Raw genomic sequence first — 15,733 nt, 5'->3', positions numbered from 1 at the left:
ATTTTCTATGCATCTTTGCGTCAAGTTCAGTAAGGGATTTTTATTCTTTGCCTTTAGTACTAGCATGCCATGCCCTTGTTTGCCACGATATGATCCTGTAGCATGTAGTTTACTAGCTCTAAACATTGCTACTTGATGTTGTTTCTGCCATAATCAGTGCAAAACTACTAAGTCTGTAAACTGTTTGTCATTTCCATCTTTGCGATGATGTTTTAGACTTATTCTAGTGAGTACTAGCAGGAGCTCAGTGTTCATGATTTGTAGAGCTTCACCTGTACTTCACTGTCATGTGTTTTGTTTCCATGTTGGAGTGTTGTAGCATATTTCCATGATGCATGTTAAGTGCTATGTTGTTGTTAAGCGCAGGTTTGCCTTGTTCTTGTTTTGCTCGTCATTTGCAAACCATGCATCCGTTTCCGGTGATCTATATATCGTTTTTGACCGAAATATCCTAACATATCTAGTGGCATGCTTGGTTTGCCAAGTTGATGCCATTATCATCTTTTCCCTTCCGGCGTAGCCATATGCATTGCACATCATACCTTGCATTCCATGCCATGTCTTGCATCATGTTGCTTGTGCATTGCACCGTGATTGATTGTTGTTTCGTTGCTCGTGTTCTTGCTTTGGGTAGAGCCGAGAGACGAGTTCGTGAATGAGGATCCTGTTGAGTATGTTTACGAGGAGCAAGCTTTCGACAACCCTGAGAATTTTGCAGGCAACCACCTCTGCAGGGAACCACCTCCACCGCTATTGGACTGCAAAGGAGAGGCAGCTGCACGGCCACCGGGCACTATCTCCCCCTCTTCCCCATCTGCCCCCATGGTGAGCATTCCTTCTCCTACCCCTCTGCCCTAGATGGATGGATGCATCGCTGCATGGATGGATGTATTGATCGATGGATGGATGAATGGATGTTGTAATTGGAGAAAATAGTATGTGCTCATTTTTGCTACACGCATTTGTTAGAAATTCTGTTTTGTTGATGATTTTGCACTCCTTAGCATGATGAGATGGGGAAAAAGAATATGTAATCTAGTTCTGTTGATGATTGTTAGCATGGAAATATTTTGAGCAATTAGAGTATGTCAAAAGTTCAAGTGAAAATTGTATCTGTAACATTGTTGCCTACCATATAAAATAATTAATGGCCACAAGGATTTCATGCTTACTGCCGTAGTACATTTACAATAATGACGTGGCTTAAATATAGGTAAATCTGATCCATATTGTAACTAAAATGTAGATACTATATATCTTTGTTTTTACGAGTGTTTCCTTTGTTCAAATGCTTGTCCATAAGATCTGCAGGTAAACCAATTATATGAAGAAGATTGATGCATCCTTTCTTTATACTTGTTCATCTTTGTTTCTGTTCAAATTTTCCGCGAGTGCTTATGTTGGTTGTGCTGGTGCTTTGATGTGCAGGGATCAATCTTTTCACCTCCAGGAGAACTGTTGGTCCTGTTGCCATCACCATCACTGTCCACTACCTCCTCCACGGATCATCTAGGGGTGAGCTCGACTGTTATCCCCACTCCCCTTATTTACTCTGTTCCGGTCGTCGTGCCAATGCCACTAGATTTTATTTTCATGTTAAGTCGTGTAACCTAGGCGTCTCCCGTTCGAAAGGGTGGCATTTATAAATATGCATGTATTTTGCATATTTATAACTGTCATCCTTTCTAATTGTCCACCTTATCCATGGACAGCCCGAGTACGTGTAGATTGGGTTTGTTTCCCGTGCTCTACTTCGGTCCGAGGCAAAATTTCGTCAGCGCCTCCCCATTGTTCTCCGGGTACACATTCTCTCGGCTTGTTGCCGAGACGTGTATCTAGAGAACAGCGGGGAGGTGCTGCCGAAATTTTGCCTCAAACCAGAGTAGAGCACGGGAAACAAACCCAATCTACACGTACTCGGGTGGGATTAGGACCCATCTTTACCTATTAGAGATAGGATTCAACCCATGAATGCCTGTTTCTCTTTTCTATGGTAAAAAATAAAACTAAGGCATAAATAGTATGACAAAAGTAATTACTTGTGTATCTAGTACTTAACTTGATGAATATAAATTTGGTGTACCTACTGTTAGTGCAAGTATGGGTGATCATGCGTGGATGTACACTGGCCACCCTAGTCAGGCAGACATGACCGTTGAATGGGTGATGAAGACCAATGAAATTGTGGAGGCAGCATTTGCTAGTGGCAAGAGAAAAGGTTGGTGCCCCTGCTTGAAGTGCAAGAATGATATAGAACAGTCGAATAAGACGATGGGTAAACACCTTCAGAAGCATGGGTTTAAGACTGGGTATACCCGGTGGACCTTTCATGGCGAGCCTGAACGTAGCAGAGAGGAGGTGGTTCGTCGGTGCACCGATGACAATGGTACCGGGATCGCTGACATGGTAGCTGACTTCAACGATGCACGTGAAGAGGGATCAGAGGAAGAACCGGAGGAGTCCGTGAGGGCTTACCTAGAAATGCTGAATTCGTCACAACAACCTCCTCACGAGTACACGGCACAGTGTCAGCTGGATACCATCGCACGAGCAATGTCTCTGAAGTCCCAGTTCAACATGAGCAGAGATTGCTTTAATTCGATGATGACCGCTTGGGGTATCTCTCTCCCTGAAGGTCACAAAATGGCTAAAAGTTGGTACGAAGCAAAGAAAATCTTCCGTGCACTAAACATGCCCTATGAGCAGATACATGCTTGTCCAAACGGATGTGTCTTATTTACAAAAGAGTATGCCGACGACAAGTACTGTGCCAAGTGCAAAGCCTCTAGGTATGTTGAGAGAGACATCGGTGATGGTGTGAAGAAGCAGAGCAATGTCCCTGCAAATGTTCTTCGGTATCTTCCAATCTTGCCAAGAGTTCAACGAATTTTCTTGAACGAAGATACTGCCAAAATGATGACATGGCACAAATATGGGAAAAGACCTGACAAGGATGACCATGGGAGGCCGATGATGGTACATGCGTCTTGTGGCCAAGCATGGGAGAGTTTTGATCGAATACATCATCAGAAAGTAGAAGAGGCAAAGCATGTACGAATCGCCATCGGACTTGACAGGTTCAATCCGTTTGGTATGGTGTCAAAGACATATAGTTGTTGGCCCGTGTTTGTTGTTCCACTCAACCTCCCCCCAGGCGTCCTGATGCAATGCAAGCACATATTCCTATCGTTGATAGTTCCAGGGCCCAAGTATCCGGGGAAGAATATAAATGTGTACATGCCGCCACTGATAGATGACTTGAAAGAAGCTTGGGTGAATGGGATACGGACATACGATGCTATTAGCAAAAAAACTTCACAATGCATGTTTGGTACCAGTACTCATTGCATGACCTACCGGCCTATTCACTTTTCATGGGGTGGTCTGTGCATGGGAGGTTCGCATGCCCAAGATGCAAGGCGAGCCTTAAGTGCCGTTGGCTACAGCATGGTCGCAAGTATTCTTGCTTCGATTTCCATAGACAACATTTGTGCCCTGACCATCCATTCAGACTAAACAAGATGAACTTCATGAAAGGTGAAGTTGTCGAACACTCGCCACCACCTGAGATGACGGGTGAACAGATTCATGATGAATTAAATGCTCTCCAGCCCGATCCCAACCATCCAGGGTATTTCCTGGGATATAATGAACTACACGCCTGGACTCACAAGCCATGCTTCTGGGATCTCCCCTACTTCCACCAGCTCGAGCTTCCCCATAACATTGATGTAATGCACACTGAAAAGAATATTGCCGAGGCCATTTTTGGCACATTGTTCAACATTCCCAAGATCACGAAGGATAATACTAAGGCCAAACTTGATCTGATGAAGCTATGTGATAGATCCAAACAAAACTTGCGGGAACCCGTGGGCCGGAAAAATTGGACAATGCCACGGGCTAGGTTTGTTCTTACAAGGGAACAAAAGGAGATACTCATGTGGTTCAAAACTTTGTTGTTCCCCGATGGGTATGCAGTGAATCTAATGAGGGCAGTGAATCTTGATAAATTGAAGCTTTGTGGGTTGAAGAGTCATGATTGGAACATATGGCTTGAGCGGTTAATGCCCGTGATGATTCGAGGCTATATCCCTGAGGATGATTGGGAAGTATTGGCAGAGCTTAGCTATTTCTTCCGTGTTCTTTGTGCTAAAGAAGTATCTCCTACCGTGGTAGATGACATGGAAAAACAGGCCCCCGAGTTGCTCTGCAAGCTAGAGAAGATCTTTCCACCGAGCTTCTTTAATCCAATGGAACATATGATTTTACACCTCCCTTCCGAGGTAAGAATGGGTGGCCCTGTGCAGAACCGTTGGTGCTATGGACTTGAGAGAATGCAAAAGACTCTTCGAGCTAAATGTAGAAATAAACGTAGAATTGAAGCATCCATAGCCGATGCATTCTTGGCGGAGGAGATGTCAAACTTCAGCACATCATGCTATGCGGCCAATATTCCAAGCTTGCATAGTGCAAAGTCTCGTTACAATACTGGCGCCCCCGGGCATGAATCCAAGTTCAGCCTTTTCAAAGGCCAACTAGGACATGTGGGTGCTTCTGGTTCAAAGATATTGGATCCAAAAGAGTGGAGATCGCTTACATTGTATATCCTCACCAACCTAAAAGAAGTGCGGCCGTACATTGAGTAAGTGATGGGTACATTATGTAACATCTACTCATATGTTTGTATCTAACTCCGCTCATTTCTCATTGCAAAGTGAATTCGTTGCCCAATTCTCTGATGGAGGGGTCGAACCTGATTCACTTGAAGAGTATGAGCTTCTTGTTGGCGAAGGAGACGGCAATTACGGTTTCATTTCTTGGTTCAGAGCAAAGGTATACTTCTTATTATGTAGACTTGAAGTTGGTATTGTGTGCAACTAATACAATAATCTTTTCCGCTTAAACTTGTAGGGTGCGTCAATATTGGACAAAGAATTGAAACAAGTTGCTAATGGGTTTTACTATAAGGTCAGTATGTTTGATAATTATGACATCAATGGGTATCGCTTCCGCACACATGGGAACAAGGAACGTCGGGCCGTTCTAAAAACAAGAAACACCGGAGTGTCGGCTATTTGCAATGGAGTTGAGTATTATGGAAGAGTTGATGAAATATATGAACTACATTACTTTGGGGCAAATCCTCCAAAAGTCGTCGTCGTCAAATGCCATTGGTTCGATCCGGAGAAGGTTAGGCAAAGAGATGATATTGGGTAAGTCGAAATTCGACAAGACAACAAATTAGAATGAGAAGATGTCTATATTGTGGCTCAACAGGCGACACAGGTTTTTTATCTCAAGTATTCATGCCAAAAAGTACCTTAAGGGTTGGGATGTCGTGTACGATGTGCCGCCACATCGTAAACATCCTCCCCCGAATGAAGAGGATTATGAACCTCACATCAACCCCGACACTTATGATGGAGAATTCTTCCAAGAAGAACATGGGCCTAGAGGCCGTCCCAACATCCATCCACGCATGGAAGTATACATTGACAATGACAAAGAAGAAGCAGAAGAGGAAGAAGAGGTTACGAACGTGGAAGACCTATCAATGCTTGAACGGTTGCGTCTAGGCATTGCCGATGATAGTGACGATGATGGTGAACACGAGGACGACATCCTTGACGACACGCGTGATACCGATGATGAGGCCCGAACTGACCCCGAAGAAGATACGGATTGTGATCCGGGTGATCCCGACTATTTTTAGTTATAGTGTTGAACTGTAATGTTGATTTTGTACTAGTTGGGTTACCATGACCCAAATGATCATGAACATGCTGTAACATTGAATTTGTATTATTTTTTGAACGTATGCTTATTTATGAGAACTATAATGTACTATTTGTACTATAATTGCCTTAGTAATTCTCATTGTGACAATTCTTTGAACTTATGCTTCTTTATTTCAACTATAATGTATTTGTAATATAATTGCCTTAGTAATTCTCATTGCGCCAATTCTTTGGACTTATGCTTATTTATTTGAACTATAATGTTACATTTGTACTAATTGCTTACTTTTTGTCATGGCAGGTGAGTGAAGCATGGTGGGCTTGCATCGGAAAAGGGGTAACCCGACAAATAAGGCCCCACTTCCCCTAGCGAGAAATTTGATTGGCAGTTTTCTCGCCGATCCTCCTTAGGCTTCCTCTTAGGCTCATCGAGTAAAAGGAAGAGGCCGGGGAAGAGGTGGAGGAAAGGCTAGGAGAAACCTGGTTCAGCCTCCCTCGCCACCACCTGTCGTGACACCACCTGAGGATGAGGGGGTGGAGGACGAGCCGGTGTCTCACTCCCCCATGTCTGAGGAGAGGGTGGATGAGTGGTTGTCGCTGGAGGAGGATGAGGATCGGTTAGGGGCCCTGACCGCCGACGACGAGAATGATGGTTTTATCCAAGTTGAGAAGGGTCGACCCGTGTACATGCGTGGTTCATCAAGGCTCCCGGAACGAGGGCTTCCTATCGAGCAGAGGCCATGTATTGCTCCATATGGAGAAAGGTAAACTAACTTCGGCTTCCCATTTTCTACCTTCAATGTTTACGACAATTGCTAATAACTTTGGCTTCTCATTATATAGCGATTGGGCGACAGTTGGAGATTCCCAGGGTAAGAAGCACCGACTCGTGAATGGCGTCCTTGGGATCCTCTTGAGGGAGCATTACCCTGGCATGGTTACTTTGCCTGGGGAGGTCAATGTTCCAGAGCCAGCACGGACTTGGTACCACTACATAGCCTACGAGGATCTTGGTGTAGCAAACAACATCGAGTTTCACAACAAAGCGGAGCGGGTCTTTGCCGAACTTTGGGTAATCATTAAGTTTCCTTCACACACTACATATCTATAATTCATAGCTAGTCAATTGCCTAATCTCGATTGGTGTCGCGTGTATTTGCAGATTTCAATAGATGCGAGGAAGGGAACTTGGAGGAGGCACGAGCAATCGTCAACCACCATTGCAAGAAGCTTGTGCGCAATCTGATGCATGAGGCGCGCCCTTTAGCCATCCGCAGGTATAAGGCAACTCAAGGCTATATGAGTGTTGATAAGAAACCATGTAGGAACCTCCATCTTAAGAAGGATGAGTACATGCAGGTAAAGCATGTTCATGCTTGTTATTTCCTCAACAGGCTGGCACTCAATTTCTTTTTGACATATATGAGATGCAATTGATCAATTAGGTTACTCCGAGATGGTGTGTCGACAAGGGGGAGTGCTGGGAGTGGATCGTGGACTACTGGTGTTCCGAAGAGTATAGGGAGAAAAACCTAGATTATAAAAATCGGCGAGCCGCAATGGAGGATCCACCACACCATCAAGGCAACTTGAACCTTAAGGGGTTCGGCGAGCGTTGGGTATGTCTTTCTTCCCATCGATTTGTTCTTCATAAGCTTTTTCTTGTCATACATGTTGCCAATCCTTGTGATGAAGTCTTAATCATGTTGCTTTGGTTGCAGGCGTCTCACAATAAGGCTCCGGAGCCCAACCTTTTTGTGGCGTACGCTTTGGCCCATAAGGGATCGTTCCGATCTGCCACGCCTTACGATGAGAATGACACATTGCCTGCCTACACCAGCAAGACTGCCTACGATCGAATGGACAAATTTAAAAGGAAGGCAAAAGAGATGAGAGGGCCTGAGTATGATGTGACATCGGAGCCCCTTGACCACGAGGTGGTTATGATCTCTGGAGGTGGTAGGAAACATGGCAAGGAAGCGACTGGAGGTGGCATGATTCCTAGGTCCTCCCATCGCACTCTCCCTGAGTACAAAGCTCGGTCAGGTATCTCAACATCTTCTATATGTCAACGCTCGACTCCAGCAATGGTTGCGATGGAGGTATTCTATCCAAGTCCTTCTATATATGCTTATTCTAATTCTTAGTGTTGGATTTGAAGATGTGATTGCAATGCCATATTCTATAGTCTTGACTGGAGGAGCAGAGGCGACTGCTAGATGAGAAGTTGGAGGAGAGGTTGGCGGAGGAGAGGCGACTGGCGGATGAGAAGAGGGCGGAGGAGAGGCGACTAGCGGATGAGAGGATGCAACAATACTTTGTAATGTTTGCGGTTAGTTCCTTAATAGCCTTGCACATACATCTAGTCTTTTACTACCAGTACTTAACTTTCACTCCTTAAACATAATTTGCAGGCTTATTGTACCCAGAATGGTATGCCCGCTATGCAGATGCCTGACATTGCTTCGCCCCCTATGGTTAGTTATCTGAAATACTTGCATGCACCATTATTGCATTTCTTAGTCTGAGTTTTGTGCTAACCATGTAATGCTTTGCAGCATCAATCAGACCAAGGGTCAAATAATGATGGATCTTCACATGCACCAGGCCCAAATGCCAATGACCATGGTGGTTCTCCGAACCTTTGAGATCGAGTATGGTTAGTGCCTACATATCTCCACGAATTTCATGATTTAGAGACCACTTGAAGATATTCATGATTTAGAGACAAGTAGCTATTTATTTTCATGATTTAGACACCATTTGAAGATCTCCATGATTTAGAATCTTGCAAGTAGAGACCATTCGATTTGAAGATCAAAATTTTAAGTAGAAACAAGTAGATACCATTTATTTTCATGATTTAGAGACCACTTGAAGCTATTTTTATTCATGATTTAGAGTGTTAAGTTGAATTAGTCTTATAATTAGAGACACATAGCTATTTATTTTTATGATTTAGAGACCATTTGATGATCTCCATGATTTAGAAACTTGTAAGTAGAGACCGTTTGAACCATTTGAAGATCAAACTTATAATAGAGACAAGTAGAGACCATTTGAAACCATGATAGATTTGAACCATTTCAACAAAGATCTTAATTAGCTATATGCATTCTTGAAGCTATTTACTTTCATGATTTAGAGACCAGCTGAAGCTATTTTTTTCATGATTTAGAGAGCACTCGAAGATATTCATGATTTACAGTGTTAAAATGAATCAATCTTATAAGTAGAAACAAGCAGCTATTTGTTTTCATGATTTAGAGACCATTCCTGAAGATCTTCATGATCCAGAATGTTAAATTGACATGTTCAAAATTGGACAAGGTCTGAAAGTACTTCCTTTTGTCTATTCGGCATCTTGATGATTTAAAGCCCTTTTTTATTATGCCAAAATTTGACATGTTGATGATTTCATCTTGTAGGTTGCCACACAGATGCTCTTTGGACTATGATATGGACATGAAGACATTTGTTGTAGTGCCAAATATTACGTATTGATGCCTGCTTTGTTCATTTGCTATGGAACACATTGTACTCTTGTATTTGCTATGGACTAGCTCGCTATGGGCATTTGGTATACTCTGTGTGGTATTTGATATGAATGTGTTATGGAACAATGCTATGAACTGTGTCATATTTGCTATGGAACAGTGCTATGAATTATGTGTCATCTGTGCCAAATTATAATATATATTGTGTATATAAACTATGCCAATTTATATCTGTGCCAAATTATGATATATATTGTGTGCCAAATTAATATATATATATATATATATATATATATATATATATATATATATAATGCCAAAAAAAGTGCACAACTTTTGCTGTCATTCAAATGGGATTCTAGACGGCAAAAGTACCCATGTGGCGGAAGCCTGTGCAATCGGACTACAGCCCAGCCCAGGGGTTTGCCGTCTGCCTTTTGTCGCTAGATGGCAAACCTGGAGACTTTGTTGTCTGTCTTTTGGGCCGCCTGACGGCAAACCTGGGGACTTTGTCGTCTGCCTCTTGGGCCGCCTGACGGCAAACCTGGCGACTTTGCCGTCTGCCTCCTGGCCCGCCTGACGGCAAAACGCTAGACTTTGCCGTCCGCGTGGACGAAAACCTGACGGCAAACATTCTAACTTTGCCGTCCGCCGAGCTTAAAGCCTGATGGCAAACCCGTAACGGCGTCCATCTCTGTTAGGCAACTGTTTTGCCATCTACACTGCATGGCTGACGGCAAAGTTTTTGCCGTCTTTGCCGTCTGCCCGACAAAAAGCCGACGACAAAGTCTTGCTTTGCTGATTTATGCTTTAGCGTCTAACTTTGTCGTCAATCAGCTGACGGCAAAGTCTTTGCCGTCTGTATTTCGCTCTTTACCGTCTGTAATCACCAGACGGCAAAACTGTTGATTCCTGTAGTTTCATTACCTCCGATATCACTTCTATGTTTGCTTGCTAGTTGTTTGTTCTATCGCTATGTCACACTACCTACCTACCACTTGTTTATCAAGCCTCCCATATTGCCATGTCAAGCCTCTAACCCACCTTCCTAGCAAATCGTTGTTTGGCTATGTTACCGCTTTTGCTCAGCCCCTCTTATAGTGTTGCTAGTTGCAGGTGCAATGCAGGTTGTTCCATGTTGAAACATGGATATGTTGGGATATCACAATATCTCTTATTTAAAACTATAAAGAGGCTAGCCAACTCACCTCCACAAGGCTCCTCTGATTGGGGCCTTGTTGGCCGTTCTATCTGCCCCTCCAACTCAGTTGCACCGTTGGATCTTCACTTGCAGTTAAATCATTTCTCACCTTGCAGTCATTTTACTGCCCAATGACAAGTGGGCTCGTCTCACGCTAGCAGTGGCTGGGTCAGCAGCGGGTCACTTTCGGTCGGGTGAGCCTTTCCTCGCGCACCCCACGTCGCGCGTCCGGTGGCTTGCCTGGGGGCTGGGGCTGGAGCGAGGAACCCATTGGGCACGACCGCACCAACCCTAGCTCCCGATCCACAGCCACGCACTCCTCCCTGCCCCTCTCACAGCCGCCAAACCCCATTCCTCTCTTCCTCCTCCCTCCTCCTTCCCGAATCCCTGCCACCACCACACCGAGTCGGCCGATGGTGAGATAAAGGAGCAGGGTAGGCGACCCGTCGCGATGGGATGAGGCTACAGGGAAGAGGGTCATGTCGCGTGGTGGCCCAGATGCGGCCGCCCCATGGCCGGCCTCGACGAGCACGGCCTTGATCCGGCCTCAGCCGGAGGACCTCGAGCCGAGGAGTGCGGCCTCGATCGGGACTCGGCATCTGGGGGGACGACGGAGGAGGAGGGGAAAGCAGGGGAGCAGCAGCCAGCATCTGGGGCGGCGGCGGCTGGACTCTTCTCCTGTCTCGCCTCGGCCGCCTCCTCTCCTCCCCGCGTCGTCGGCCCCCTCCTTCGTCCTCATAGCCGACCATCTCCGTCACTTGGGCCCCATGGCAACGGCAGGGTCTTCCGGTCGGGATTTAGACGAGGAAAAGGTGAAATCGAGCGTCTCGATGGTGCCATGACTGATACACGGCGACGGCTAGCGTCTGTGAGCGCCACACATGGTGCAGCAGGCTCGGCGGGCAGCGGGCGCGGCAGGCTCGGCAGGCAGCGGGCGCGGCGGTCAAGGCCAGGGGCGCGGATTGGGGGAGATGCGCACACGAGGAGCGATGGCGACCGCTTCTGTTGCCAACACCGAGGTGAGCTTCACCCAATCTCTTTCTTACTCCGTGCGGCCTCCTCCCCTTGGCCCCTGATTCATCGATGAGGCATGCCATGGTTGTGTGTTCGCAAACCCTTCCCTTTTATCTTCTTCTCAGGAAACGAGGCATGAGGAGACGATGCTCTTCTGCAGCCTCATAGTTTCTCTTTGATTTTAGCTATATGTAGCCACTTTTCTGGATTAAGTTCAGAAAATGGCAATGGGTGGTTGAATAGTTCAAGTTGGTTCATATGCTTTGTGTAAAATTGTTTTCATAGATCATGTTATGCACTTAGGATGCATCCAATCATTTTTTTTACTTCGCAAGATGATGTTGCGAGCGTACATTTAGACTGGATAGAGATAGCAACATACCAAGAGTTCCAAGAATTGGATTCGTAAAAGCAGGGATGTTATTGATTCATCTGAGCTGCTCTATCTAATTGTATTTTATTAAGACCCTGCCATTTTAAATATAGCTTTTACATTCCTATTCGACAAATAATTGCTAACAGAAAGACGGAAACACACTTTTTAAAAAATGTTTTGTGCTAGGTAAATGATGCTGCACAACAAAATACAATTGCCTTTGTGTCTTACATAACTCATTTGTGTGTATTCAGGCCATACTGCCAGTACATTCCAAGTGGAATGGAGTACCCAGTTTTGTCCAGAAAGTTGAGGCCTTCCGGTGTTCTTTTGCAATGAGGGTTTCAATGCTAACCGTATTGCATTTCCATTTTCAGGGTGTCCTTTTACTGGGTACCCACCCTCCAGTGCATATATTTGCATGATGATGTAATGTTAGACCAACTTTCTGGTTTAAGTCCATTGTTTGGCGCCAACGTGCATTTGGTGTTGATTGCTGGCTGGCCGACTGCGGTGTGCTACCGGCGATGAGATCCAGGAGGAGGTGGCGGCGGACAGGGAGTCGAGGTAGGGATGAACTTCCGATTAAGATGCAGAGCTGCTGTTTTTATCATGTTGTTCTTATCCCGCTCACTGTGATATTTGTGGAAAATATTTGCACTGTGGTTTGGTTAAGATATAGAGCTACTATTTTTATTCTGCATTGTCTCGTGGGTCTTATTATATGGATTAAGCACAAGGCATCTGTGGTTCAAAAGTTTTTAGTAACTTGTGTTTATCTTTACTGTCTGGTGTCGAATTGACCGATTAGTCGGTTGAATTGATTGTAAATGATTGCCCAATGTGGTTATCTGAAGATTGTAGTTTACCATATATGCTTACTACAAAATGCTTATTTTGCTTCACATGTAAGGCTGTAACAGGATGCATTTCTCTCACCTTATTTCTGCAGGACCTTTTTGCTTGCATTCTCGTGTCTTTTGGCAAGGAGAAAATTATCATTTGGAGGGGAAAAGACAGATGAAAACATGCAATATAGTATATGCAATTGACATACCCTTCAGTTCTTGAATCAGAGTTCAGTGGTGAAGAACACTACAATTTTTTGGTTGATGGATTGGTCTGAATATATTGTAAGGGATTTTGCATGAAGTGGTTATTCAAAGAATGGAACCAATTTTATGGTGAGTCTCTCCTGTAGGATTCTACTAATGTTTATTTGGCTTGAAGAATGTTACATTACGTTTTTCTCTTCCCCTTGTGTATGACTTTTTCCTTACATTCCCGTATGTTTTGACAAAGAGCAAATATTATTTGCAGTGAAAAATACTATGATTAAAGCATACACGGTACTAGCCTGAAATATTATTTGTTGCCTTAGTTATAATGATCTATATGAGGAATTTCATCCTGATATGTATGCGTACATTTCTTTTGTTATAGATTTTACTGAATGGATATGGTACAACCTCCATGATATTTGAGTGGTCCAGAATCAAGATTCCCTGAGAATTTTACCCTTCGATGAACAATGCAAGGTTTCTTTTGCCCTAAATTTGAATCCCAATAGGATTTCAGCAGGAATTTAAAATTCTTAGTTGATGATTCATTTCAGTGTTCAGTACAATGAGGCTAGATTATTTTCATAAAATGCCTGCTAAAATCATCCTTGGTCATTTTTTACTACTCTTGTTTGGTTGTTTAATGCTGAGTAATCAAATATATTCCATGAAGTGCTTCTTGGTATTTTACAACCGTTTACTCTGAATTCTGGTCTTCATGCCTTCAGACAATTTTCAGGTTGCTTTTCCACGATTTCAAATAACTTATACTACGCTCGGGGCGTATCTAGATCTAGCACAGAAGAGATGTGTTTCTTGAAGACCTGAAAAATGATAATACTAACAGGATTGTTTTTAATAATGCCAGTACTGCTCCATAAAATAAACATAGAACTACAAAGCTCATGTTCACTCCTGCAAAAAAAATTCATAACAGTTAATTCTGCTGTAGTTGTAGATGTACATCCTTTATTCTTGCAACAGTTAATTCTAAGGCCATTCATATTGTTGCAGATTTTGCCTATTCTTTGAGATGGATGATGATTAGCGGTGCAACCAAAAATTCAGAGCTGGGCTTTACACACTTCAGTGGATAAGTGAAGTTCCAGTTTTTCTTCTGTACCCTATTACTGCTCTCTTGTACAGAGAGCAGTGAGTTTATATTGGCTAAATGTTAGACTGGAACGCAGGAGTAGCATGACAACACCAAGGTAGAGAGACCTGAAGAGAAGCAAGGGGATGGACCAAGGAAACTAGAACTGTGTTGTCGTGATGTGGGTCGTGTCGTCTTCGTCCTTCTCCATGGAGGCATATATACATAGTTTAGGTATAGGAAAGGAGACCGTCTCCATGGAACTTACTGATGTGTAATGTCCTCATAGCTAGGACTGGACCGTTTACAGAGGGAGTACTTGAAAATAGATTCTTTATATATTTTTTGGTTCCATCAGCCGCATAACCTAAATTAGCAATTAGGTATCTAAACAGTGTAGTGTAACCATTGTGCTTGCTACAGTTTTACTTTAGTGTTGAAATGTTTTTGTTGGCTTGTTCTGTACTACGAAATATTTTTGTTTTCCCAGCCATTGTTTTCTAAATCCTATCAGCATATTACCTGATATGGCCTTGACGTTTCTGTTTTATAACGAGCTTTGCAACAGTCAACTTGAGTATGGTATGGTTTATTCTTTTCTGTTGCGGCTATTCGAGAGAAATTTAGAGCTCCACAACCTTCTGAAGACTTAGCAGAGATGAAACAATCAATCAATTGAGATGCATCACATGATCTTTTTCTCTTGACATTTATGGGTATTGAACCCATAGATCAGCTTATCAATAGAATTCTTATCGGGTTGAGAAGGTGTCACAAAAACTAAAGAGCAGTTTTAACATGGTCTCTGATTAACTCTTACCTTCTTACCTATTATGTGAAGGGGGTAAGGGGGACCTTGTTAAAATTAGCGAAAACTCAAAAACGGGGCGATTAGCTAAGGAAAGAAGCTAAGAAGCATCAGGAAGGGCTTTTAGGATGGTACCGTGGTCAAATGCATCCTAGGATAGGTACTTTAAGAATTATGGTGTGTTTTTCTCCTTTTTTGTTTACCTTAGCCACATAGGTTAGCCTCTATTTATTATTATCCTTCTCTTTAGAGTAGATGCTTCCATCAGAACTGATATCCACAGGGTCAGTTTGAGATCGTGTCAGGACCCCGATTCTAAGTCACACCGATCTAGCCTGTAATACCTCATATCACTTTGCAGCCTCACGCACGATATTCCTACGGGTGTCGCCTTACCATGGCCCGGGACCGTTTGCGCCTTTTGGCTCACGTATATGATAGCGTCGTTAGCATCCATATGACAGAGAACCCGGGCCGACATGACTAGTCATGAACCCAAAGTGGCACTAACTTACGGGAACAGGCATACATGAATCAACATCGAGCATGTCGGTCAACAGCGTGTGAATCCGGGCTGTAGCACTGGCTAACAGGACTCCGAGAACCCGGGCTGTAGCAGGCTAGGCAGGACTCCGGATGTCACTGCGTGACATTTCCCCGAAGGGACAGACACAGGAACGAAGTGAATCACATGCCGACCAGTCAAGTGTTTCGGAGCATTAGTGCTGGGCTAGCAGGACTCGGGTGAACCGGACTGTAGCGGACTACTATGGCTCATGGAAGCACAAGACTACATTTCTCCATAAGAGAGGCTACCAAGGATAAACAACTAGGTTGTCGGATCCCACACATACCAAGCATTTCAATCATACACACAATATGCTCAATATGTGTAATACAACATGGCATCACAACAAGACTCTACGACTCAGAGTATTTATT

At 43.9% G+C, this 15,733-nt stretch overlaps 1 protein-coding gene across 6 annotated transcripts; it reads left to right on the top strand.

The window, feature by feature from the left end:
- The first annotated feature begins 10,690 nt into the window (after positions 1–10,690).
- On the top strand, positions 10,691–14,469 carry LOC119268068. Of its 6 annotated transcripts, none has more exons than XR_005132849.1 (6): positions 10,697–11,458; positions 12,207–12,396; positions 12,782–13,013; positions 13,150–13,178; positions 13,273–13,367; positions 13,905–14,469. XR_005132849.1 is itself a non-coding variant. In XM_037549563.1 (2 exons), the coding sequence occupies exons 1-2, from the start codon at positions 10,951–10,953 to the stop codon at positions 12,140–12,142; spliced, it is 567 nt and encodes a 188-aa protein (XP_037405460.1). In that variant the 5' UTR covers positions 10,691–10,950; the 3' UTR covers positions 12,143–12,209. The 6 variants fall into 6 exon arrangements, 1 of the variants encoding a protein (XP_037405460.1); XR_005132851.1 differs by lacking the exon at positions 13,150–13,178 and having other exon boundaries at positions 10,698–11,458; positions 13,905–13,987; positions 14,081–14,469; XR_005132852.1 differs by lacking the exons at positions 13,150–13,178; positions 13,273–13,367 and having other exon boundaries at positions 10,698–11,458; positions 13,905–13,987; positions 14,081–14,469.
- Positions 14,470–15,733: the final 1,264 nt, after the last annotated feature.

The sequence above is a fragment of the Triticum dicoccoides genome, chromosome 3A (genome assembly GCF_002162155.2).
Source record: "Triticum dicoccoides isolate Atlit2015 ecotype Zavitan chromosome 3A, WEW_v2.0, whole genome shotgun sequence".
NCBI classification, from domain to species: domain Eukaryota; kingdom Viridiplantae; phylum Streptophyta; class Magnoliopsida; order Poales; family Poaceae; genus Triticum; species Triticum dicoccoides.
Note: the sequence above shows the minus strand (reverse complement) of the source record. Positions and strands in the feature narration are given on the sequence as shown.

Coding starts and splice junctions, on each gene's coding strand:
- LOC119268068 (XM_037549563.1), top strand. CDS start 10,951: ATGGCCGGCCTCGACGAGCACGGCCTTGATCCGGCCTCAGCCGGAGGA. Junction 11,459..12,083: donor CTTCTGTTGCCAACACCGAG/GTGAGCTTCACC, acceptor GTGTGTATTCAG/GCCATACTGCCAGTACATTC.